Source organism: Branchiostoma lanceolatum, chromosome 5, assembly GCF_035083965.1.
Source record: "Branchiostoma lanceolatum isolate klBraLanc5 chromosome 5, klBraLanc5.hap2, whole genome shotgun sequence".
In the NCBI taxonomy this organism is placed as follows: Eukaryota; Metazoa; Chordata; class Leptocardii; order Amphioxiformes; family Branchiostomatidae; genus Branchiostoma; species Branchiostoma lanceolatum.
Window position 1 is genome coordinate 6,517,144 of NC_089726.1, and position 27,019 is coordinate 6,544,162.

At 41.3% G+C, this 27,019-nt stretch overlaps 3 protein-coding genes across 41 annotated transcripts in view; 1 reads left to right on the forward strand and 2 right to left on the reverse strand.

The window, feature by feature from the left end:
- Nucleotides 1-35: 35 nt before the first annotated feature.
- On the reverse strand, nt 36-2,678 carry LOC136434661 (cilia- and flagella-associated protein 90-like). The gene is made up of 3 exons (XM_066427599.1): nt 2,354-2,678; nt 1,677-1,793; nt 36-1,038 (listed from the first exon to the last, which is right to left on the reverse strand). Exons 1-3 carry the CDS (start codon nt 2,579-2,581, stop codon nt 874-876), a joined length of 510 nt encoding a protein of 169 aa, XP_066283696.1. The 5' UTR covers nt 2,582-2,678; the 3' UTR covers nt 36-873.
- Nucleotides 2,679-3,617: 939 nt separating this feature from the next.
- Nucleotides 3,618-14,860, reverse strand: LOC136434662 (uncharacterized). Its single transcript, XM_066427600.1, has 8 exons — nt 14,717-14,860; nt 14,228-14,539; nt 13,777-13,883; nt 13,516-13,593; nt 6,207-6,329; nt 5,645-5,710; nt 5,404-5,507; nt 3,618-4,731 (listed from the first exon to the last, which is right to left on the reverse strand). Exons 2-8 carry the CDS (start codon nt 14,523-14,525, stop codon nt 4,161-4,163), a joined length of 1,347 nt encoding a protein of 448 aa, XP_066283697.1. The 5' UTR covers nt 14,526-14,539; nt 14,717-14,860; the 3' UTR covers nt 3,618-4,160.
- A 3,859-nt stretch (nt 14,861-18,719) lies between these two features.
- The window catches only part of LOC136434666 (filamin-C-like), a 91,932-nt gene continuing 83,632 nt past the window's right edge, over nt 18,720-27,019 (forward strand). For 9 of the 39 annotated variants that reach the window (XM_066427612.1, XM_066427616.1, XM_066427615.1 and 6 more), the window contains exon 1: nt 18,721-19,740. In XM_066427612.1, coding sequence (XP_066283709.1) covers nt 19,404-19,740 — 337 coding nt within the window. In that variant the 5' untranslated portion in view covers nt 18,721-19,403. Of the gene's footprint in view, nt 19,741-27,019 lie in introns of all 39 variants that reach the window. The other 30 variants (XM_066427603.1, XM_066427605.1, XM_066427611.1 and 27 more) reach the window with 7 other exon arrangements.

Here is a 27,019-nt window from a genome sequence, read left to right on the forward strand (position 1 = left end):
AGATATGCTTATTCAAAATGAAAACAAGTTCAAGATATCTTTTCAAACGTTTGTATTTACATTAAATTTTGTAGTAACATTTGTGACGCTACCTATTTAACCCATTCTGTGACAAATTAAGCAACGTTTTCACTATATACTAACATCTAATTTATATATTGAAAATCTAGGTATAGTACAACCACTGTTGGATGTCTAGCAAGTTTTCATAATTCAAACAATGACTGCATGCAACTTAACAAAGCCCTACTTAGAAGTCACTTAGACAGTAAGATACTTTTATACAGATGTCACAGAACATTCATAATTCAGTGAACTGACTTAATCTCAGTGCATTTAGGTTATACTCGTCTCGGGTAACTAATTTTCCTACTAATCTAGATACAGTTTTCTCTCATTCAACCTAGAGATAAGAACATGATATTACCTAATACTAACAATATATAGCATTTAAAGAATTCAACATTGTACATTTATGTTGAATTTTGCAGGCAAACTGGCTACACCATTAACCAGAACATCCACCAGAAGTTAAGGCAATCAACTACCTAAAGAAAGTGTTTAATACTTTACAACCTTTTATATTCCAACAACATTTCAGGTCCTTTCCTCTCTTCATAATGCTGATTTCTAAGCGCAATGTGGCTTTCCGTCATACATGTAACAAGATAAAGAAGATAATACCAGGGGTCAATGGCAGCAGTCCAAATCAAGTACAACTGTACAATCTTTCTCCCAACAACATCCAACAATTCTTCATTTTACAAACCTTTGTTTCCCAATCCTTGGCTTTACAACGTTAGATATAGATTTACAAAACCCACAAATCATTCTGATTCATGGAAAATGCCAGTATGACCATGCAACAATTTCTCAGTGTAGGGATTTCTCGGGGGAGATGTTGATGTCGTTCCGCCTGTAGAACTCCGTCCTGACGTGCATGATGCGGACGTGTTTGCGGTCGGGAGGGTCCTTAAACTGGTCCAGCTTGTGGCCGTAGTCTGAGGACGACAACGTCGGTACGTCTTTCACTCTCTCCTGCAAGGGGGAGTGACGAAAATGTTACAGTCAGATAAACAAACATGTTTGGTTGCTGGTCAATATGTGTAGAGTAGAGTAGAATAAAGTAGGTTGGTCAGAATTTGAACCCCTGACCTTATAAGTCAAACGGGGCTACGTACTATACCGGAATCAGTAAGGTGACTTTCCATATTACAAGATGAATCAAGCAACAGGAGAAAGTCTCTGACGAAAGACAGTGGAGGCTGTCCAAAACGTCTGACTCTTAAGAGACTTATCCAGTTGCTTGATTTAATTTTAATATTCTACACACTGTCATGACAGGGTCCTGTTGTAAAGCTTTGAATTACTACTGCCCTTACTCATGAAAATTGAGTGAAACCAACCTGATCTGAGCAAAGAAATCAATTGAGGATGGACAGTTTACTGATCATGTTTGTACTCTAGTCATCGTCAGCTCCACTTTGAACTATAGAAATAAATGGCTGAGAAACACTTGACATATTGATAACTTTTTCTACTGTCCCAAAAATGTCCCAAAGTGATGTTTGAGCTGTCCCTGCCTAACTTTTAGTGGTCTGTGGCCACTGGGACACCTTTAATTTTAAGCCATGGGATGTCTAACCCTGATCTATGTATCAAGATGACTATCGTACCTCGCTGTTGACATCCAGCCCCCTGGACTTGGCGTGTTCCCTGTCATCTCTATGCAGTTTGTTGTTGTAGCCCTGTGGCTGGTGAAACAGTCTGTCGTAGGTTGACACTGGGCGGTCCTAGGAAAACATTAAGGGTAACGTTATAGCTACTTAGTATTTGTTTAAGATAAAAGCAAATACCCCATGAGAAAGGCCAATATTCAGTCTTCATGTGGTGTTCGTCCAAAGTTAAATCTTTTCAATATAGGAATGTTCCTGTAGCAGCCTCACAGTTTAGTTCCTAGTTCCAATAAGTTGGTAACTGAGAGAGCCTGGTTCAAATCCGGGGAAGGGCATCATGGTTGGAGCTGCATTCGTCTTTTGGGAGGGACATAAAATGGGTCTCCCGTGATAGAGGAGGGGACTCAAGTAAATTGAAAAGGCGCTACAACAGCCTCATTACTCAAATGCACGGTTGACTTAAGGTTCTCTACCATCATTTTTCCTAAAATCCTTCCGAAATTAGGGGTAACGTTATACCGACCATAGGGAACCCGCCGTCAAATAGATATTTATGCAGGTGCTTAAACGTATGCAAGATATAACGTTAACAGTTAATAAGCTGTTGACATATCATCAACGTAAACGTCTTACACTGAAACAACAAAGATTTAAGGATCAAGACTTGTTGTAACCACCTTTCTCTCGTTGTTGAAGTACGTAATCGGCTTGGGATATTCCCGTCTGGTCGGGACATAAGAGTAGGCGGAGAGGGAGGGGGGCGGCAGCTTGGCAGCGATCCCGGCGTGTTGCCCCTCCAGCGACCGCAGAAACGTCTTGGGCACCTCCGGTAACTTCTCTACCTCCTCGTTAAAGTCGCCTACGGGTTCCAAATACCCGTCGTCAAGACCTTCTAACCTCGGCATGGCGAAATCGAAGAGGAAAACTAGGGAAATGTAGACAGATGCTGTACACAACAAAGCTCTGGCGACCCGATGGCGTGTATGGTTACTAGGCGTCTCTAGGCATCAGTTTACCTCATGAATAATTAATCAACTGTTTGCGCTCTTGCGGTTGGTTAGCGTCATTTTGGCGCGAGAATTACACGTGCTAGAGCGGACTGTACCAATAATTGCAAGTTTAATCGGAAATCTGCCTTTGCAGCGACTAATATAAAAGCCTAAAATGAAGGAAAAAAAATCGCACAATTCTAGATTACTCCCATCTTCGATCCAAAGGTTTTTTTTTGCCAAGTTAGAATTAATTTTTCTTTCTTTCAGGAGCAAGTTCCTTTAAAACTTGTTAATGCATCTTTTCCCAGCTAACTGTACTCCTTGATTTGTCTATTACTTAGATTATTAACAGCGTATATGTTGAAAGTAAGAAAATTTAGTGTTTTGTATATAATATCGTTAGACGCGTGTATGTACAGTACATGTGGCGGCACTTTTCAGAAGATTGGCTTGAAAAAGTTTGGCAGCACTGTATGGAACTGGAAGTCATTGGGAACTGTATGCACCTAGCTTTTCTAATATTACGCTAATTGGTGTTTCTATTTTTGGGTAAGGTGAGGTGGGAAACATTTGTCAGTATGGAAGTTTAACAATAGCAATGCCTCCTTCGCAGACTTCTAGGAGCGCTGGCATGTGATTTTTTTTTTTTAACGCTGATTCACAGTTTTCAACATGGGCCAGGTGCTCTAAATGCTGGGGTTTCTCCATAACAAACACTTGCGCTCCTAGAAGTGTGAAGGAGGCTATACCTCCGGGTACTGTAGTCAATGTTTGCTTCTCTCCAAGCAGAGGTTTGTCTCTGGCGGGTTTTTGACGTGTTTTTGGGGGGCTTTATATTTTGTCCCGTTTTCTTTATGTCGGCAAGACAAATTTTTGCTACATTTGGAATGAAAAATCAGTCAACAGACTGAACCATGTGTGGTTTCAAACATGCAACTTAACGCACCACTGCCAAATGTGTAAAAGTGTTGTATTTGATTTCAATTATACGCGTACACAAAAATGACATACAACTCCTTTTAACACATAAGTTTTTACTGGTAGTCAGCAGAATGTGTGATATAACTATAAAACTTCTCTGGTGCACAAATAGTTTGTATAAAGTAGAAAAGGCACTTCACCTCAAATATCTTTTTAGTTAAAAACTTTCTGGGCTACAAAAATATCTTTGTACATTTAATAATAAAGTTAGAAATACACATGACTATAAATACAAAAACAAAGACCAACTTGAAAACATTTCAAAACATAATATTTTTGCTCTCCCCATCAATGGAATGTATTTTACAAATTATAATTTCTGAAGCACAGAAAATGTGAAATCATTGTAATTGTAGATTAGGGAAAGAGCAATATGTTACCTACGTGGTTTGAAGATAACCATACAGTCACATGTTAAGGATATAAACACAGTGGAGGGGGAGTAGACCCATTTGTCCTAACTGTATAGGTGCGACATATTTTACTTTTTATTAAATTTTTATCATTCCTCTCACACTCTGGACTCCTCGTCGGTCATCGCGTAGAAGGGATCGTACGAGAACTGGTCGCTCCCTCCAGACTGGTAGTGTTCCCCATTGGCAAAGTTACTGAAGTAGTAGTCAATATCGCTCTCGTGTACCGCCTCCGAGTCGCTACTGATGCTGTACGGGCGGGGCGGCGTGTTACGAGCGAACGCGTTTGTGTAAACTGACCCTTCCAGCTGCTGTTCCAAACCTGAGAGGTAGACATAACTCCCGCCGTGGTCTGACACCGCTAGATCTAAATGTCCCAATCCGGCTGTATCCAGATCAAGGTAATCGATACTGCTGAACATGAGCAATCCCTCGGGGATGTCGGAGACAGAGGGCGCGAGATCTGGCAGCTGATTGGTCGGAGAGAGGCGAGTGTCGGTGAGGTGGTTGAGACAGGAGCAGGAGGAACTGGGGACAAGGAAGCCGCTGGCGGTGCTGATGTGGCTGTGGCGACACGGGATCTTACGCCGCTTGCTCTGGCTCTTCCTGCGCTGGACCTCCTCCTCCTCCTGGGTCTGCACGTCCGCTGTCACCTGCTGGTCACGTTGTCTAAAAAGATTTAAAAAATATTAGAAATACACAATACAAAATTTACTCAAGCAACTGAAAATGGTCAGACAAATCCACTGTCTTTTGTGACTGATCTTATTACCTGGAGGTCCAACCTTTCTCCACATAAAAGTAGAATTTTTATGATTCAGTTTCCAATTCAATTGGTTGAATTTGAAAAAAATGCTGAACTGGAATCAAGAGAATAGAATCTGAATGGAAAGTCTGTAGTACTCTGTACAATGCTAAACACAGCTACACGGTGCGAATATGTCAGATGTAAGTTTTGCTCCTAACCCTGTTTCTATGTTGACTTCTTGCTAAATCATTACTTGCAACAACGAAGGAAACAAACTGGTTTCACAAAATACGAAAACAAAAAGACAGACACTGAGTCAAGAGAATACAGATTCGATACTAATGGGAGAATTCTGCTAGCCATTTTTGGCAAGAACAATGAAATTAGTGGACTACAGCTTAACATTAGACTATAGCTAAGGGGCCCTTGTCACACCAATGGACGAACACATAGCGCTTAACATCAGATTCTAATCTTTAGGATCGCCACCCTTTCCAACAGCATGCAAGTAGGGTGACTAACAATATTCTTACTTTGAACTTTCAAATGTCTTCCTAAAATAAAATAAAATAGAGAAATCTTTGGCTACTCACTTCCTGATTCTTCTCTCGTACACTACATACACCACAGCTGCTGTGTAGACCAGACACAGTAGGAGGGGCCACAGGACCAGGTTCACAACTTTTCCACTGGTCAACTGTGGGAGGGAAATAGTTGTGAGAACACAAGAAGAGTAATGTACTCGAGAAGTAAAATAGTTCAATTCTAGAGTGTATCACTGTCTACATTTAACAAATCGTTGTATTTTCCTAAAATATCATAAAGAATGCTTACCGTTATTTCCTTCACCACGTGTTCTGGGTTTGTAGGGTTGTAGTAGCAGGGGTAGGTTGTGTTGGCCTGGAAAATATCATCACATGGACATTGAGAAAGCTGGCAAATGTCAATTGACGTACCTTCTCTTCTGTTGGAATATCTTTTTCACTGTTTATCCATCTTATTCTTAGTGAGGCTGACGAGGACATTCTGGGCTATTTCATTGCATTGTCATAAAGAAAACCACTATCATACTAGTGACTAATACTGCTTCCAGATATTATCCCTAACTCTACAGCCCAAACATAGTTAGGCAGGTGATGTGCCATATACCACATATATATGTACATTAGTTAGTCAGAATTTTGACAGTACATGTACAGTATTGGTTTAGAGAATGATAGAGAAACAGTCATAAAACTGCTCCCCCACTTCCTTTTAAATCCTTGTACCTTGCTAATATAAACCCTACCATCTGATTTTAAAAACAAAAATCTCTTAACAAGTCTTATAAAACTACCACGCCTTGTAAGGGACAAGATGTTTTATAATCATATACATACACATCTATATATCCTACCTTCTCATACTGAATCCTGTAGCCTTCAGCACAGGACTGTTTGTTGTAGTCATCCTTCCATCCGTCCACACATGGTGAGAAGGGATCGGTGAACAGGGCATGTCTTCCAAACGTCAGAGAACACTGCAAGAAAAGTTGAACACACATTGCACACAAGTTACATCATTCCTTACAACACTAAGTCTGTATCTATTATCAATGAAGCTAAAAGTATTTAATTACTTTCATTTTAAGTGGATCCCAGTTTCAAGGCAGATTCATCTAAAAATCTTATCACTTCCCCATGAGCTGACTTATGCACAACAACAAAAAATCCCACACCTTTGTCAATAACATTTTGAAGTATCTGAATCCTCTTCATAGACAAAACAAACAAACAGACAAACAAACAAACAAACAGGACAACAAAATGCTTTCTTCTCAATAGAATTGCAAGAAAGGCAACACCTATAGCTCCTGCACTGATAGTGAACCAGTCAGAATTGCCCTGAGGAAGGTGACAGATGGTCACTGAAACATCCTTTGAATAAAACACTCGGTTGTGTACAAAGAACTTTGCTATCCAGTGACTTACCAACCTTATGAAACCATTCATACAAGAAAGGGGACTGTCCTCATAAACATGACAAATTACTGACAAGTTAACAATTCTGCTTAAACTATCCGATAGAGGAAAACCCTTCCTAACTGTAAATATAGCTGTTGTGACAAACGACTAACAAGTTAACAATTCTGCTAACTACCAGAGGAAAACCCTTCCTAACTGTAAATATAGCTGTTGTGACAAATGACTAACAAGTTAACAATTCTGCTAACTACCAGATAGAGGAAAGCCCTTCCTAGCAGTAAATATAGCTGTTGTTGGCAGCAGGAATGTCTGCGGTTATCCTCCACGGGACGACAAGGACGACATTCAGACGTGCCAGCGGGAAGAGTCATTCTGCGCCCTCACACCTACGCACGCTATTCCGGGTACAGTCCGACAGAAATAGCTGCCGATTGGTCAAAATAGCCGGTCGGGGGATATTCTAGGACATGGCGAGGGAGGGTGATTCGTCAAACAAATACTTATGAAATTTAGGAGCGTATGCTTGCATGTAAACACTGTCACGTAACAATTCATAAATTCTTCAATGACAGGAGCCATACTTGTTACTTACTCATCACAATGAATTTTGGAAACGTCATTCTTGTTCCGTGATACTTGATGCCGATGTGTAAATCCAGCTACAGTCAAACCTGTATTAGCGGTCACCTTTGCATAGCGGCCACCTGCCCATAGTGGTCACTTTTTGTCGGTCCCTTGGATTTTTCCCATTGACATAAGCATTAAGAATTAGGCTATAGCGGCCACCTGTCCAACGCGGTCGCGGCCAGACGATTTCCGGTCCCGCGAGTACAGTAACACTGCCGATAACGGGCAATGTGCGCCGGTAGAAGCCGCATCGCCACCACACGCCGGGTTCAAAATCTTCATTTTTTTATGCAGTTATCAAGTTTATGTGAACTCAACTTGACAAGCTAATAATAATAAAGAAAACAAGAATGTTTTATCTTTGTTAGATTATCCATGGTTTGACGCGAACTGAAGTATTTCTTCACATGTCTTGCGTTTGTACATCGTAGCATATTTGACTATTTCTGTGCATTTGGACTGGGCAAAAATTACGGTAGTTATTGGAAAATACAACCCGCACATGTATCTGATGCGCTAAGTTCGCGAATTGTTTCAATGTCGGCCCAATATTTCCGTTTCCCCGGGAATTCATCCGAAAATGTGCCCAAACACGATTTTCAAAATGGCGGAGCAGCATAAAGGTCATTGGAAGACACCACTGTTGCGGAGGTATAGTGTGTTAAATTTATTTTGCTGCAAACTATTACTGAGGATAATTACTTAACCAAAAGCCTCAAACTAAATATGGATAACATTACTATGATGTAAAATTTGGGCTGTTGCAATTTTCGTAAAAGAAAAAAAGCCCTCAAAAGAGCGACCTTCCTCTCATTACCCTATTAGCATAATAGTAGAAGCCGATCATGACAAGCAAACAACAACAGACAAGGAAAATTGTCGCCACGATTTTATGTTTGAAGACGGTCGAAAACTAACAGTAAGTGGCAACTGAGCAACATATATTTTGTTCTTAACTAACTAGGTGGCATTTTGCTGCGAATGACTTAGTTTCATGTGATTAAAACTCGTTGGTGACGCGTGTGCCGGCAGGGAAGCAGTCGCGAATGATCAAGAGTATGGCGATGCTGGTCTGTTCAGACATGAAGCTCGAGCAAGCCATTGATTTTGGAGTTGGCAGATACAATAATTCTTTTTGCAAGTCCATAATAGAAGTAAAAGAACAACAATCGAATTTCTAAAATGTGCCTTACCTATGTTAATGTTTACATGTGTACTGTACGGTGAATAAAAAAATGTATCTCAGTGGGTACTGAAAACATGTGTCACTCGTGGTCAATTAATCAACATTTTCTCCATAGCGGCCACCTGTCCTTAGCGGCCAGTTTTGGCCAGTCCCTTGAGTGACCGCTATAGACAGGTTTGACTGTATGTCCAGTTCAAACCAGAGAATACATCAACTCTACTTTCATATCATTGCTGTATGACAGCAAACGGACTTGTCAGAATAATACGGACCACATGTGCCGACAATAAAGGATTTTCCTCTTTGTACTTGTAGCTTGAAATCTCTAAAAATACACAAGTTCAAGTTCATGTAGACATATGTGAGACAAAGTTGAAGCATAAATAATCATCGCTCCCTCGGGGATGACGTGAGTATGCCCTGCCACATGTCAGGAATTAGGGAACCACCCAGGCCAAATATAGCCAGCAGTTCAACCTTTTTGTCATTGGCAGAAACATTGCCGGCATTCCACGCATGTCTGGCTTATCATCTACCCTGGGATATGGATCTCTACAAATAGTGTTGGCAGGAGATCTATTTTCCTTCTGTCTTTTCTTGTTTCATAATTGTTGTGTTTGAGCCCTCTACCTGTTGCTTAAGCTTGATCTGGATTGTTCTTCATGAGAATGAAAATCTTCAAGTTTTATAGGAAATAGTCGTACTGTAAATGCATTTAAGTTCGCGCCAGTTTAATGGCGACTTTTTTTGTGGTAACCTTTTCACCACGAACTTAAAAGCATAGCGAAGCTGTGTATTTTGTCTTATGTCCGCTTACCACCTTGTTTCAACCGCGAACTAAAAAACCCACGAACACTCGACTTTCTCCCTACCGCGAAATTAGATCACCGCAAAGTTAAATGCATTTACAGTAACAGATGAATTCTGATTTGTTCATGTGTGATCAAAGGATAACCCTTTGTGTCAAGGCCAGCTATAACTGTTCCAGGCTTGGCCATGATGTGTAATAGTAGGGACATAGCACCATGACTCAGGGTACCAGCAATGGATATAGATATAGAAGTATCAGAGGTAGCCTAGAAGCCAGACTGTTTCCAGGGCTTACACAAGCCAGCTCCTTGGCTCCAGGTCCAACATGGCCCCCAAGGATATTTTCTCAAGGGTTTTCCTAAGGGGGGCAAAGAAAGTTTTTTTTAGGGGGCCCGGGGCATGTTGGTCCTGGAGTCAAAGAGCTTGCGTGTGTAGGCCCAGGCAACAGTCTGGTTTCCAGGCTATATCTGAGGTCAAAGTAGTCCAGTTTCAGTGATTCTTTGGAGTTTTCATCCAACAGAATGATGTACATATATCATACAAACTTGATTCAAGTTAGACCAACACTGCCTCTTGATCCATTTTCATGTCTTGTGACCGATATAAAGACATGTGTTGTCTTGAATAAGAGATTTACATGTGCATGTATCAAAACATGACCATTTGTAAAATTTCTGTTCTACTGCCACTATGGATAAATGTGAGGTGAAATTGCAACTGAATGGCTGGCTTCATTTTACAGGAATGTGTAAAGAGTTAATTTCTTCAGACCAAAAAGAGTGTTGACAAAGATCAGTGAAAGTTCTCTACTAGGAGATTAGTATCAAGCAAGATAAACATAATTATGCTAATCCTACTTGATAACAGGGTTATCAATCCACAATATATGGCTAATCTGTACAAACAAAACCAGGGTAAAATTACACACTACAAGGCTCAAAATACTGGGTGCATAAACCATCATTGAGTCAGATATAGAATTTCACATTCAAGCCCTAAAGAGAGGCAGTAAGGTTTGTGATTTCATTTTGCCGACATTCTACTCATCTTATGTTGTGCACCCAATTTTTTTTTCTGTGCACCTATACTTTTAGGTTAGGTGCAGCAGTGCGTCTAATAATTTTATCTACTCTCAAAAATGAATAGACCAATCCCAATTAGCCCATTGTTATGTAATGAGTGAGTTTGAGTTACTAGTTTACATTTTAATATCTGGGATACCTGAGAAACAGACTTGATACCAGAGTGTATTTTTCCTGTATGAATAAATAAATGAAATGAAATCCCAACAGCCACTCTCTTATTGGTTGAACTGATAATTGTCATGCTATCATTGGTTGAACGGCTGATTGTGATGGACAGTCAGAATCGGTCCATTTCAAGCCCTGCACAACAGATTGCATTAGCATGAGTGTTATATGAGAAGTATGATCTAAGTGGATCCCTATAGGTCGATATTTGCAGAATGACATCCAAACTCGGGGGTCTCCTTACTGTTATCAGTAATATTCTCTCTGCATCTCTCTGGTTTCAACTCAGATATGCTGCCCAATCAGACCTTGTGGCTTAGTTAAGTAGTTTCACTTTACACTGTCTGGTACAAACATTACATCAGTGTGTTCAAACTCATCAAAGTCTTCTGTCCTCAGTCATCAAATACTCATACTATGGACTAGGCAGTGGACGGTAGTCGCGTTGTATAAATTAAGTGGAAATTAAAAAAAAAATAGATTAACATCACATTGATTATATTGCGACAAAATAGAAGAAGGCCAAATTAAAAGAACAGAATGCTGTTTTGATTCCATTGATGGTAGGGCTTGTCCTGTCTCAGTGCAGATTTTCAAACCACTTGAAAACACACAAAACAAGAGTTCCACGACCTCATATCTCCATGAACAATTCTATTCATGCAAATAACAAATAACATTTGCATAAGATATGCTTGGTCATAAACACCTTTATCTAACTTACATATGTTGCAATATTGACAGGTCTATAATTTTTTAATTAGATGAATTATGGTGTTTTGCATTAATTATGCAAATAAGGAATTTATTTGCATAATTGGTATCTGTTGATGCTCCACTTTCCATAAACTACATATGTTACATGTATTTGAGTCTGATAATGGAAAAAACTGCAAGTATAGATTTTCCTCATCAGCTATGCAAATTAAGTCACAATTAGCATAATTTGCACTTCATTGTGTATATCTCTGTCTAAGCTACCTGCATACTAAGTATCATATTGACAATCCTATAATTTTCCAATTAGATGAGATATGGTGTTTTGCATTAATTATGCAAATTAGGAATTTATTTGCATAATCGGTATCTGTTGATGCTCCACTTTCCATAAACTACATACGTTACATGTATTTGAGTCTGATAATGGAAAACACTGCAAATATAGGTTTTCCTCATTAGCTATGCAAATTAAGTCCCAATTAGCATAATTTGCACTTCATTGTGTATATCTCTATCTAAGCTACCTACATACTGAATATCATGGAAATCGGTTGTTCCTTTGTTCAGTTATTCTCCTTAGAAGATTTTCACAAAAACGCCCCTGCAGTTCCAGAGGAAGCTGCTAGGGGGCCCAAACCTACACCACTTCTTTGTTACATCACAAGCTATCTGCCCCCAAAAAATCAAGACCACAGCACGTCCAGGTCAAAAGATACAATAATTGAAGTTCCGCTGCAGTACCAAGGTCACATACCAGGGGACCCAAAATCGACCTTGAACTTCGGCTTCACAACACCTGCCCACATACCAAATATCATCGTAATCCATCAAGAGGTTCCTGAGTTATGCTGACTACAGTAGTGCGGAAACACAAACAGACAAACACACACACAGACACACCCAAAACAATATCTCCATTTTTCATGGAGATAACAAGACCAGCGTTCCTTAAACACAGACTTTAACCCCTTTAGGTTCTCTTTTTTATGGTCTTACCTCAGTGCTGACATCTATTTTCACTATCAATAGATTGATATACATGTTGTATTGATATACTTGACCCTTAATCTAGTCATGACATGCCTAGGATGTAACAGAGAGTTTTGTTTTCGAGGTTTTCTGCTTTCAGTTGTGCTGTCCACATTCACAGGACACAAATGGTTTGGAGAAAAATGATGACCTGAAAGACGCTTGCATAACCTTTGAAAGACCGACTTGAATTTTGAAAAAACAAGTTTTTTAATGAGATCAATATAAGCGAAAGGTGCCATCATAAATTGTTTTCAAGCATAACAATACAAACAAGATTGGCAACATAAAAAGATGTTGCCATGGCGACGGTGGTCTCTGTTAACGTTTTCGTTTTTAGCCCACATGCAAAAAAGGACCTCGCATAATTAATTGCATAAATCATATCAGTCGATCACCTTCTCTACCAAAATAACACAAGTTGTCCAATGTATGAAAATCTTGTTTTCACAAAAAAAAGATATCGTACCATTTCCTCATAAATTATGTAAATGAGGCCCTCTATGCAAGATTTGTGTCTAATAGTGGCCACATTTACTTAACTTCCAAATGGTGCAAAATGAAATCCCCATCATTTACCACTATGGATTCATAGTATTTTGTCATTAATTATGCAAATTAATTATCAATTTGCATAATTGATATCTAGCGATATTTATCTCTTTCTCATTTACATATGTCATGTGTTTGAGAGTCCTATAATAGAATTCAGCTGATTTATTAACTGTCCTCATTAATTATGTAAATCATAAATGCTGATTTATTAACGCCCCTGAGGCGTCGCCAAAAAAAAAGGTGTAATTTTCTGATGGTGGACGGCATCCAAGCCCTGTGCAAAATGCTAGTGCAAATTTTTCGATTCTCTACTGACTTCTCTGGAAAATGTGCGTTGCAATTTACTACAGTGGACGGTCTCTGCGTTCAGGGCATCCCTTGCTAGACGAGGCCGTCATTTGATGGGAGGACGCCCCTCTGGCGGAAATGCTGGCAGACACACACACACACACACGTATGCATGAATGCACACACACACATACACACACACACACATGTACACACACATGCATGCACATCACACATACACACACACACAATGACATGATTAGTGTGGTGGCTCACCTGTTCACAGTACATCAAAGCCTGTTCATTCTCCATCAGAACCACAGGGATGTCTGTGTTGGCAGCAGTGTGATGGACCTGACAAGACAGAGGATTATACAAGATTTAGGTTCATAATGACATGTGACAACCCCTGCATGGTATACATTGGAAAATATATCAAATAATGTCTAGACATTAGAAATTTCAATGGTTGTAAAAGCCCATTCTCTGGCAAACAAAGACATGAACACTCCCATTAGAAAATGCCAGACTCCTTACATAGACCTGCAGACAGGGCTGGAACACATCTGTGTGGCTGCTGCAGCTCCCCTCGTCCAGGTAGTGGGTCGTGACGGTCTGACAACTCGACTTCACAAACTGCTGGCCTGGAAGGGATAGGAAAAGAGTTGAAATTAATTTGAGAGCCTAGCCATCTTTTAAGCCTAGCCATCTTAAGATCTGCAGACACCCGCTTCATTTGGCTCAGCAATGAGATCTTGAGATTGTACTCTTTTTGCTTGCTGCTGGTCGGCTAGGTCACCAAAATTATCTTCTTCTTTTCCTAAATCTTTGAGTAATGATCTGTTGCACTCAAGTTACAGGTTAAAACTTGTAAATTAAAGTCAACCTTTCTTAGTTCTATCAAGGAGCTTCAAACTAATATTCCTATCAAGGAAGTTATATCAATGAGGTTATATAATGTCCTTGGCTCCTGTCAAGATTTGTTTACCTTCGTTGTAAGGCCTCACGACGTAGATTCCGATCAGCACCAACAGAATAAACCCCATCAAAACCACGGGTAGTGCGAAGACCAGGAACAACTTCAGTTTGTCCGCAACTTTCTCCTTCAAGATTTCCATCTTGGTCATCCGCTTGTGCCTCTCTCTCCTCAGAGCGAGTCTTTCCAGTTTCTTCTTCGCGAAGAGTCTCTTCCTGCCCCCGCCGCGAGGCCCAGACGTCCCGTTAGGAGCCCCACCGTTCGGTATGTGCCCGTTGGCGGGCTGGGTTATGTGAGAACTGGAGCTCATGTTTACACAGTTTGCTGGGGGAGAAACACGCAACAAGAACGCCGTTGTTTTTCACGCAGATGCACAAATAAAACACTCAACAGTCAAAGTCAACAACTCTCACTCTAGGAAACAAGTTTGTTTACGTACACATACAGCTGGATTTGAAACACTATACAATCGTAACTCTCGAGAAAAATTAACATACGTACTTGTTGTTATTGAAATTGAAGTAAAAAGGGCCCGGTTATGGCTACATTTGTCGAAAATTAATCTAAAGAAGTTGGAATTTGTAGTTTTTCTTCATCGTCCGCCATCTTGTTGCTTTGCTTACTGGAAGATGTCAACAACAGAATGTTTGTGGGGGTAGTCAATATTTATTAATTTTACATTTTAGCACGAATATCACAACAAATACAGCGCTGTAAAGACTGAAATAAAAAACTAAAAAGATAAAATACTAAATCTATAAAATATTATTACAATGCTTTTACACGAGTGAAACAAGAACACTTATTTCATTCCTCCTTTCCTAGTAAATAGTGGCATCTTCTAACAACCTTTGACAGTAAAATGCATCATGGGAATGTTTTACCGCGAATTTTGAACTCAAGTCGTCCTTGGTTCTCGCCTCCCTTCGCCGTGCTCTTTGTGCCGCCTTTACGACTCAGATTTGTCCACTGTCAGTTAATTTCAAAGCCATCAGAGGGCATAGGGATAACATCAGGTCAGTATATTGTAGGTTGATGTTTGTGAGAACCTCGTTTTGCAACGTAACAAATCAATCATAACTTGAAAGACCTTCTCGCGCCGCTGTCGCGCCGCTGTCTCGCCGCTAGAGGAAGTCAAAAACGATCAAGACATTTAAGTTGGGGTATCTCTACAAATCTTCTTCTACTCTTTTCGTTGTCTCACAAACCCCATTTAGTGACTCAGAGCACAAACATTTCTGTAACTTTCAATGTCGAAAGTGCCGGCTATGATGAAGATGTATAAAGTACGAAACGATGAATTCTATTCCATCATTTATCTTATTGATTGAGCAAGCAAATATCCAGAGCTACTGTAACTACTAGAACAAGTAAAGACACTACGGGCAGCAATACGGAAAAAAAAAGTAATAATAAAACTGTAACAGCCGGAAGGAGTCTGCAACGGAGGCTAACCTGAATAAGCCAAGGTCATCGGTACAATGACCTTGTATGAGGTATCCGAGCATCAGAGTTTAACGAGGATACTCTGTCGGCCGGAAAGCCACCTTAGTCACATTTGTCATCCAGTGAGATAATTACTTAAGTAAAGGAAACCCTGGTAGACTAAACAGACGATCACCTAGTGTTGATCATGAGGAAGTGACGTTATCATGTCCCTCTATCATGTCAACTTTAGCGATGCCATTCGCTTTCTAACTCATACTTTATAGGCCAAGTTCAATCGATTTGATTATATGGATGACATTCTCTGAGAACCCTAGACTGATTCTAGCGTGCGAATAAATAAGAAAATTTGGCAAAAAAATGCCTTCATTATGAAATCTACGTGGTCGACCAGGAAGGATGAACAAACCTTAACACACAGAGTATGGTATACCGGGTAATAGAGTTTTTATTTTTGTTATTTCACATCTTCTTTGTCTTTGGAATTGACGTTGGCATTCTACATTAGTATCCGTTTTCCCAAATATCTTTTTGCAACTTTAAACATACATTTTCTTATTTTGCAGCTGCTTTGTATCGCCGAAAACTTTTTTAAACAGACGAAAATTGATGCGCGCGGATGTCATCCATATAATCAACTCAACATGGCCTTAGCCAAAAGACAAAGACAGTGTGATGAAAATGTATGCTAAATTTATCACACATGTGTTATGACACTTTATTAACATCGAAGGTTGAGAAAATTTATTTGATTTTAAATCTCATTGTTGAATGTGCGGTGTAGTTTCATTGTTCAATTGAAAGAACATGGCTTATTTTATGTCTCTTGACCTAACTTTTATAGCTGATAAAAGTTATACATGTTGATTTTCTGACAAATTCGTCAGTTCTGGCACGATAATGTGATAAATCCCATCATGGATGAATTGTGATAATATTTGTCCATGTTTCTTTAGTATCGAGCCTTCTCGGTTGACCTGTTTACGCCGTAATGAGGGTGCAGGTACGGGACGTGACATGACGTCACTCCCGGAATGTCATGGTCGTTCTCTGCCCGGAAGTGACCCTGCCTTTACGTCGTGTCACTGACTGTCGTCTTTGTTGTCCCCAGAGGTGTGACAGGATGTTCAGGTGGTCGCGACGGTTGTTTGTGGAGGAAGCACGTGCGACATGATATCATGACGGCTTACCTGTCCTAAATCCTGTACAGTTATTCTCCGAGCTGAGGTTTCGATCAGGGGCTAGGAGTGGCCGCGACTTCTAACGCTAGGAGAATGCTAGGAGAATACTGTACAATAGGGTAGGAAACGCAGGAACTTTGAGCGAAAACTTTGCCTTTCCCGTCCCCATGATCTAGAGTCGTCTTTTCCGCGGTTGTTAGATCAAGAAGGTTAAAAAACGCCTTATATTTTTCCCAGTATCTACTTTGCAAATGTGAGACTCGCGTCTCTTTAGATCTGCCTTCTTGTAAGTTGTACGGATCTTTCCATTCCTTCTTTTGTGTTCTCGTCCTTCCCGACAACTAGACCCCTCACTCAGTAGTAAAGCTAGTAACGAGAGAAGAAAATGAGAAAACAATGAAAAGACTAGATGCACGTGAAAGATGATAAAATTAAACAACTACATGTAAATATCAAATTCACATTTGCTTGGTTATGAAAATGTTTCAGCTATTAAAAACTTGTCGGTTGTCGCGACATAAAATCAATGTTACCCATACAAACTCAAGGCCAAATTTATTTTTGAAGGAACGTTGGTTGTATCATCATACTGTGGATACTGTTTGTTTTCATGTCGCCTTTTCTCTCGTAAAGATGGTAGATATTGTCATATCCTGTATCCTATGTGTATGGTTTGTAAAGGGGAATGCCTGGGAAATACCGGACGTCCTGTATCATGTATAGCCTTCAGCTAAATCATCGGAGCGATCTGTGATGCGAATGATAACCGTGCAACAGCGCCTCCTAGCGTGCAGAACCCCCCCCCAGGAGAACAACTCAAGGTTTGTGTTTCGCGCACCGTTACTTTTTGTTTGCGGATGTTAACCAAGATGGTAAATGTTGAGTTCGCTGAACTTGCTCTGTGTGGACACAGGTCACGTTCATGTTCACATCAAATGAATAGCGACAAGGAGGTCGGCAAAAGTTTTGACTTAAAGCAAAGCTCGCCCACGCACATCCGTTCTTGGCAAGTGTTCCCCGTTGTCCTTCGGCTGTAACGTCGGCAAACGTTTACAGATAAAGCTGTCATCGGTAGGACGCAACATATGCATTCCTTCTCTTCAATTTCACACAGAACACATCGCCGTCAAGTCCCGGTTCTTCCACTGGCGGCCCGGAATGTCTGGAAAATACCTTGCGCCGAAAGAATCTTTTAAACGATCTTAAGAAGCATCTAGCCTTCAGGCTGGCGAAACTTTCAGACGTGCAAGAATGTTGGAGCTGACAAATCTTGTTTCACGCGCCCAAGGAGGCCCTGCTGGGTCCTTCAAGTTCTCGGTCGAGGGTCCTTTTAGTTTAAGAAACCGTTACCTAGAAACCGGACCTATGACTAAGAACTTAACGCGTCAAACTTTCAAGGACTGAGAGATAAGACACACATGTTTGGCTTGTCCCAAACCCTAGGTAAAGTAAAGAATATTAAAGGAATTGTGTGTATCTATTTTCCTCTTCTCTCGTGTCATTTTATAAATTTTAAGACTTTCGCGTCGCTTCTTGCAAACATGATGAAACTTGGTAGAACACTGTTTGATTACAAGAACCCCTCCTCTAGACGTGGGGGGAATCACTATCTAAGGCTTTTTATCTCAATGCGGGTGTACACAAGGTTTATTTATAAGTCAACCGTGGGGAAAGTAAACAAGGAAAAATTCAAAAGTTTACGAAAGTACGAGAATTTTCTAGAGGACAAGGAGTCACCGTGGTCATGTTCCTAAACTAGCAGTGAGTGAGCATAGTTTTGGAGTTACAAATATTGGCGCGCCCCCGGAGTTACGCGTTGGTAAGGGGGAGGCTCAGCGACAGCCACAACCCTTCAGCTGACGTGTTTTGGGGGTGATGTCCATAACGGGCTATGATTAACGTAACCAGAGCCTGGTCTAGTGCCAAAAATGGTGGCATCCACGGTTGTTTTTGGAGATCGGATGCCCTCCTGGCTAATCTAAGTGTTGACGACAAGTCCGCGGAGGCACGGGCCTGGCCAATCCGGTTTCCCCAGTCGCAGCAACAGTGCGCGCCATTTGCTCGACGTCAGCCCCGAAGATTAATAAATTTGAATAGGTTCATAGGCAAGAAGATTCCTGAAATCACTTCAGCAGCAGACGCCGGCCAAGCCGTGTCCGCTCTTCGGTGAGAGAGAGCAGTAGAGAGCCACTTTTCCAAGTCGTGTCGTGAACCTGCGACGAACTTCAGACAGATACAAGACCCGCCGCCGAACGGTGATTTACAAGATCGACGATACCAGCGCCGCTCACTTCTACCACCACACCCCCTTACTACAGTAACAGACTCATCGCTCTTCCTGATATTCTTTCCAGCTGTGAAATCAGGACCGTAGCGAGTGCTGGGATATTAGACAAGCAACATCCGCTGTCTGTGGAACGCGAGCAACAAGTTTTTCCTGTGGATTCACCCTTTTTTCCGTGAGCCTATAGCCGTGTGGCTCCCCCCTACCGGAAGTTTGCCGCTCGCCTATTGATTTGTGCTGTAGACAATATAAACCCGTGCGGCCCGGATCTACCACCATGCATACTAACGAGCGCAACCCTGCCGACGGACCAGAGGACGAAGAGATGCCGGCCACAGAACGCGATCTCGCCGAGGACGCGCCATGGAAGCGCATCCAGAAGAACACCTTCACAAGATGGTGCAACGAACACCTCAAGAAGGCCAACAAGAACATCAACGAGTTGGAGACAGATTTAAGCGACGGTTTAAGGCTGATCGCGTTGATCGAGGTGCTCAGCCACAAGAGGATCCCGCGCTACAACAAGAGGCCCACCTTTCGGGCCATGAAACTAGAGAACGTCTCGGCAGCACTGCAGTTTCTAGAAGACGAACACATCAAAATTGTCAATATCGGTAAGTGTGTGCAACAGTTTGTGTTCTTAAGGGTGGTTGTCTTAAGGAGTAAATTGTCCGAGAAGTCGGTGTTTACGGGTGGGTGGGCTCGGTGTCAAGTCGGGCGGGTATGGCGGCCATGGCCCCGCTGACAACACACGACAGTCCCCGGGCCATGTGCACCTCTAGAGTCTCGTGTGTTTCTTAGCCTTCATCACCGCTTGAGTAGCTTTCTTAGCAAAACATCTTCTCCACATGACAATCCTGTCATGCTGTACCCGATCTTCTTAAAGGATTTTTCGTGGTGTTGAAGGGGAACCAAGCGCGACGTCATAATTTTTAGGTGGGGAGGGGCGTTCCCTTAATTCCTGGGGCCAAAAAAACACACACCCAACATTAAAATGTGCGTGTAGGGGAATCATACTGTATAAAAACCGGATAGATCACTCTTTTCCAACCTCAAAGTTCTGCACAATTGGTAGACAGAAGGGGGAGGGCATGGTATGGTCAGGCAGGGTACAGACACAGTGTAAATGCAAGAGGTGGTGACCTCAAAGTTCAGGAATCCTGTGGCTGTGAAGGTAGGAAGTGGTATGGACGTGTCAGTGTTTTACTGTCTGGACCCAGGGGCAAAATTCTGTCCATGAGACTCCCAGACACGGCACTTAATGTAAAGTTTTCTGTTTTTTCTTCAGTGGTAACTAGCACAAACACTGCTGTTTAACCAAGTAAATAGACTCGAGAGACCACCAGTAAAATAATACCTGGCCAGGCTAGCTCAGATAAAAGTATGCTTGCGCCAGTAGTTACCCATCCCAGAAGCAAAGTTTTTGGAGAAAAAAAAGAGGAAATGTTTAGATGGTCAGTCCATTTTCGGTGGCCGTTCTTATTTTCAGTGGCCTTTCGTATGCATTCACCACTGCGTACTTACAGACAGACTCCATGTAACCCAAGCCTTCACAGGTGAGACAAGCCCCTTTTTCCCGCCCAAACCTTTACAAGTAGGGGGTAGATCCAAACAAAAGGTTCACCGTTAGCTGCCCCACTTCGCATCTACTTAATCAAACAATAGAATGATTTTTATCTCGTAATACCGTATGTCGTATACAGATTTTACGTAGCAGCTTGTGTGTGCGGCAAAAGGCATCGAAGTGGTGTACGGAAAAAAATGTAGGTGACCGCCACTGTATCCAGTTTGTTTACACAATTGATCGGTGCGAGGGACACAGAGACTTGGGGGAAAACCTGGCATAGCAGGCATTCTTTCTCGGATGCGCAATGTTAGTTCACAATAGGCTGACAATTGGCGAGGGGAGAGGAAGGGGAACCTACGTAACATGTGCCGAGATTTACCTTTTACTTCATAGCACGGGTATGCCCCAGATAGGTGGTCAACAAGTCGTAGTTATGTCTCCCTTTACTTAAATGACGTCACGCCGGAAAGGGGACTCCATCCAGGTATGCCACCATGCCCAAATAAAGTAAAAAAGCGAAGGGAAGTGACATCATCGACGCAACAACACAATATTGTCAGCTGAGAGCGCACTACTTTGCTATTTGTGTGGGGGCTCACACCACTTGTAGAGCATAGCTTGTTATTGAACGGGCTGGAAAATTTTATGCATGCTTCTACCTAAACCACTGCTTCCTTAGCGTCTGTAGTGTTTTTATGCTGATGTCATACATTCCCAGGCTTAATCCCTCTCCTAAGCCACCGTTCACTACTCCTTTCTTCATTCCATCAAAGTTCAAACCCATATCGTTTCATCTATAGAAGAAAACGTAGATTTGCTAGGAGAGTCTGTTTACCCCGAGTGAAAGTGTGTTCTGGAATCCCACAGACTTACAGCAAATAACGGACCAGATAAGATCCCCCAAGTTTTTGTATGGAGTGGTTTATTTGTCCAGGCAAATGTTTGCCCCCTTTTTGAGAGTGTGCAAAGGCATGATGGTTTGTTGCATGTCCAGTTCCGAGTGTTTTCTCTAGGGTCTGGGGCCCCCAGGCGCTACAGGAAACTCGTCGGATGTGTAGATGCGAGCAGGAAGGGTGGTTGAGTGTCCAGAATGTCATCATTTCCTTTCGGAAGTCAAATGATATGTTTGTTGCCCCCCTCCCCACCTAGGTAAAGTGTACCGCCTAGCTTGCACGCTGCCCATGATGAGTCTATGGCATGTTTGTTTGCCTTTAGTAACCTGTTGGCACATTATCCACTGGTAGCTTATTCCCACATGGTATGGTAATCAAATGTGCATCATTATGTTGTCTGTAGCAAAATCATAGCAATTATCCAAAATAGGGTCCTTTGGGTGTCAGTGTTCTTGTACAAATACATGTTTGTTTCAGGTTCACTTACTAATTGTACCATTCTGAATAGGAGTTCTAGTTCTACCACAGAAGCTGGCAAACAAACTCTTCACTTTGACTTGCAAGTGGTAAAACAACAAATTATCCTTCACATGTTTTATTGAAAAAGAAATATAGCAAGTAAGTTGTTACACATTTTCCTTGAGGAGACAAAAAATGTTGATTCTATAAACAACAAGTCAAATTTGAGCCTGGCCTGGTCTCGGATGACTTTGTTGGATGTACAAACTCTTGAATAAGTATGCTAACAGAAGCCATGTTTGTTTGTAGCTGTTTGCACACACAAATCATACTGTAGAAAAACTGGCCTGAGACCTGTCCACACCTCCAGTTGATATGGTACAGGCCGCCCTGTCCAGACAGACACAGATGACAGGTCAGGGGGGAATGCTTCAGCCCACATTCTTGAGGATCTGCATGGGGGGTCCTGACAACACAGTTACCCTGAATTCAGAAGGAAAACCCTGCATATTACACTAAAATCAAGGAAGGCCATTACACAAAATTTGGTAGAATTACGTGAATAAGACGGCTTTCCCTACGAATTACGGGAAATTAAGATAGGTTGCATATGCCTTACAGTAAAGGGGCAAATAAGCCCCCATTCTTGCTTTGTGTGGGAGGGGGGGGATATCAGATGTACAGGGAGGGAGGGGGCAGCCCTACCTCACATTGGAGTTATATATAGTTAGCCACAGGGTAGCGCCCTCTAATTATGTAGAGAGCACAATTCTAGGTCATCGCTTGATTGTCTGTGGTATTGTCAGTTGTTGTCACTTTATAGTTTCGAAAATATATGTTTTTGTGTGTTAGTACTTCTAGTCATAAATGTTGGTTATGTTATAATGCCTGACAGCTGTTGAGAACATTACAGCTGAGCTCTTATTAGATCCTATTACCAAACTTACAGCCTTTATACTGGAGCCTCTTGGGAGGGACACTTATCCTTGCAATTTTCCGCCTAAAATGAGCCCAAATATTTGTACAGTTGGAAGGGATGCCATGACAATGGCATTGCTTTGAATAGTACTGTAATTGCATATACCAAAGATTAGTGAAGAGAAATATTTTTGTATAGAACTTTAGAAGAAATAGAATTGTTGATGAGTTGTTGAAAAGCTTTAGTTGAAAAAAAGCGATTAATTTGATATGGTATCCACAGGCATTTTGTAATGGTAGCCCCTCCCTGTAAAAATATGTCCTGCTACTGAAACAGTAAGGAAACTTGCTGCCCTATGTACTACTAGACACTACACTTCAGTATAAGGATCTGAACGAACGCTGTAGACTTAATCCCTTAGCACACAGTTATTGTCTAAAAATACCCCGGTTACTCCTTTCAAGCTCCTGTTGTTATTTGTTCTCTTCTGATCAAAGATAATATCCTGGTACTGAAGGCAGGTTAGAACTTAGAAGTACCCCCACTGTTTTGGACCTTGGATTGTTTTGGACCTTAGTATGCAAAATTTTGCATGTCAATTGTCTGGGATAAAAACACACCTATTAGGAATGAATGGCTGATTGTTGAAAAGAATAAAAACAGATGCACATCATGCAGGGCCCAAATGACTGTTTCAAAGTAGACTACAATTTCTGAACTTTTATTCTGTTGAAAATATTAAATTTTCAATCCCTTAGAAGTCAAACTCCCTATATGTTTTCAGTCCCAGGAGTATTCTTTTTTCTGAAATGACAAAAATAAAACTCGACATCAATGAAATACACCCAGTTCAGAGTTACATTTCCGTTCAACCATGGTTTAATGTGTAAGTGGGTGCATTTTTGTATTTCCCTGTGTGAGAGCTATAATGGCTCACTAAATTGTCTAGGCTGGCCCCTTTGACTAGCAGGGGACTAAAATAGGACCCTTGCATTTAGATATGCCATCAATACCGGCTTTCTGGCAATGTTTCAGCCTCGCATTTCCACCAGTAAAGTATCCAAGATAGAGACAAATGTTAGAGCAAACAACAGAGGCCGTAAGTTTGATCTAATTGTGACCAGAACTTCGGTCTCTCATTATCCCCGCCGACCTCGGGAGCGGCCTCAGCAATGCCTCATCATTTCAGGGTCGTTGCCAGGGATGTAAATTTCCGCACCCCTAAAAGAGATGTCCCCAACATGAACCTCGCAGAAACTGGCAGCTTCCCGTTGTTTAAGATAGCAGTTTTTCTCTCGCAATTCAACTATGACTGGTACAGGGGCCTGGGCTGTCTCTTTCCCAGGAGAGAAATTTGCTTGAGTTGTTTGGACAGACACAGTCTTAACTTCATGACATGAAATTGAAGAAAAAGTATTTGCATCATCTAAGAATGACAGATTTAACAATGAAAATTAACAACATGGGTTCCCAAACAATGTTTGAAACAAAAAATAATCTAAAGCTGGAGACAGGGCTGGACTGGTGTTATAAATTTATAAGAAGCATATCTCTCTCTAAATCTAACTTTACACTACAGGCTGGAGCAAAAATGTACACGCGACTAATAAAGGAATACAGACTGTCCGACAGTCAATTTTCAGTACCAGAACCAGTAGTAAATATTGCTCTCATAAGTGGAATGCTCTGAACAATCTATAAGAACGATATTGTCTGCTCCAGCTGGCATACGCCCCTTGGTCGTCTATTTTTGTCTCTTCATTGACCCTAGGCATGGTGGATTCATACTTGGTGGGAGGGGGGCAAAATATTGTGTAACAATGCTTTACTATATATTGATATTATGTAACTTTTTATGCAAGTGTATCACTTGTTTAACCAAATTTGTTTAGTCATTGTTTTGTTTGCTTAAACCTGTGAAATGTATAACATTATTTTGTCTCAATTTCACGCCGGTAATGTCAGTAGTAATAACAACAAGGACACAAGCCCCCCCAGGCAAGACTGTAGCCTAAATGTTAGCAGAAGGGAATGTAACATGTCTGACTACGTCCACACACCCAGAGGATTACTGCAAAAACAAAGTCTTCCATAGCTATCATAGTTTTGATAAATGATCTACATTTCAAAGGACCCCCAGGGAGGTAGCTGACAACTGGTAACAGTTTGTTTGGGGTTTTCCTTTTAATAGAACACACTGGTTGTATAATATGTGTGTTCCCATAAGAGTGATTAATAACTGCTTTTCATGTTTTTTTCACCCTTGCGATGTTTTATTCATGCACTGTGAAAGAATGAATTGTTTTTTTTCTTGTATCAGCGATAGAAATGCATTACTGGTTAGCATGACTGAAGAGATATGTAGTATCCTTTAGTGAGTGATCACTACAACTTCTATCCAAGGCCAAAATTAATAATTCAGTGAAATATGCTTACATAGAGAAACTAAGGGAAAGTTTCCTGGGGGTGGGGGTCAGTGACATATTGGCCCTGGACCTGAAGAGGTAGGCAGGGTAGGCAGGTAGATTTTCTTGGGCACCTTGTAGGTCATTGGGCAGCAGTTGTTGTGTAGGCCCTGGCAAAAGTAGGCACCCAGGGTAACCTCCAAGCAGATATAGGGTAGGGGTCAGTGTTGTTCCCTTGGGAAAGGTGCTTTACACATATTTCCCCACCCAGCTCAGGTAAAAATCTCTGACTAGGGACGTCCTCTGGGATGGGGTGTAAAGCCAGAGACCTTGAGAACCCACCACACTTATAAGAGGGTCTGAATGGGGGGTCCTGATTACGCTTTACGCTAAATTCCAGAAGGCCCACAACGCTTGACGTTAAATTAGGAAGGCCCATAATGCTTTACGTTAAATTCAGGAAGGCATGACTCTAAATTGGAGTGGATCGAACCTTACAGTTTGGTCTTACGCAAGTTACTGGTATGATATGCCTAAAGTAGTTTGCTGGTTTTGTGAAATAAACCAAACATCCGTATTACACACTGAGACTGAGCCAGATCTTTACATCTGCTTGGAGATTACCCCAGGGTGGTTGAACATGTGTGGATGATTGGGCTGGAGGATGGTGACCCCTGTCTGACCGGCTGTCACAGGGTGGGGGGTGGGCTTCATTCCTACAAGGTCAGGGAGGGGGAGGGGCATAACATGGGCAAAGGTCAAACCCCACCCAAGGGTTCTGTTGGTTTTGGAAAAATCTTGGGACTGACAGAAATTTAAAACTCAGGAATTTTACTGTCTACTTGATATATCTCTTTCTCAGCTTGACACATATGAAATACTACATTCACAGATATAAGACCTATTTATGGCTTTTTTGCTTGAGAGAATTGGGTGGACATTGGACTTTGTGATTGCATCAATTTAAACTTAAGGTTTTATTTAATGTTATCTGTTGAGTGAATCTCAAAGAAGGTTTAGGAGAATATGTTTTTGCCATGGTGTTTGTCCATTGGTGCTGTCAGTCTGTTGGGGTAGAGGATCACACCATAGAAATGCAGATTTCACACAGTAATGGATTGGAAGAGGTTAGGCTATAGCTGACCTCAGTCCTGGTGCATGGCCATGGGTGTCCTAATTTTCAAGACAAGAGAAGAAAACAAAAGTATTAGGCCAAGGGCATTCAAAGAACAGTGGTATATGGTACATGTATGTAGATGAGGTGTCATAATTGTCAAAATCATGGCTTGCTCACGCTGTATTTTTCTAAGTGAACCTGAACCTGTTGTCCTTATTAGCTCAGTTTCTCAGGAAGGTCACTCACAACTGTTCTGACCCTAGACAAGGTCGAGAGCATGTCACTTGAACTCTGATCTCTATGTCATATGTCCTTCTGAAATCAACACGGTATTGTCAACAGAGTCTAACACTGAATTCAAACCAAGGTTTCAGGCTTTTGTGTTTAAAATTTTTTTGCCTTGAAAATTTTATTAGTCTATTTCTACATTATCCTTAAAGAATACATAATTTGTAACGTTATAAGCCTTGCATACTGCAGTTATATTACTTATGTATGGGGTAATATAAACATATCCAACTATGAATGTACAC

Coding starts and splice junctions, on each gene's coding strand:
- LOC136434662 (XM_066427600.1), bottom strand. CDS start 14,525: ATGAGCTCCAGTTCTCACATAACCCAGCCCGCCAACGGGCACATACCG. Junction 5,711..6,206: donor ACAGGATTCAGTATGAGAAG/GTAGGATATATA, acceptor GATATTTTCCAG/GCCAACACAACCTACCCCTG. Junction 5,508..5,644: donor ACGTGGTGAAGGAAATAACG/GTAAGCATTCTT, acceptor TCCCTCCCACAG/TTGACCAGTGGAAAAGTTGT.
- LOC136434661 (XM_066427599.1), bottom strand. CDS start 2,581: ATGCCGAGGTTAGAAGGTCTTGACGACGGGTATTTGGAACCCGTAGGC. Junction 1,794..2,353: donor ACTTCAACAACGAGAGAAAG/GTGGTTACAACA, acceptor ATGTTTTCCTAG/GACCGCCCAGTGTCAACCTA. Junction 1,039..1,676: donor GGCTGGATGTCAACAGCGAG/GTACGATAGTCA, acceptor TCCCCCTTGCAG/GAGAGAGTGAAAGACGTACC.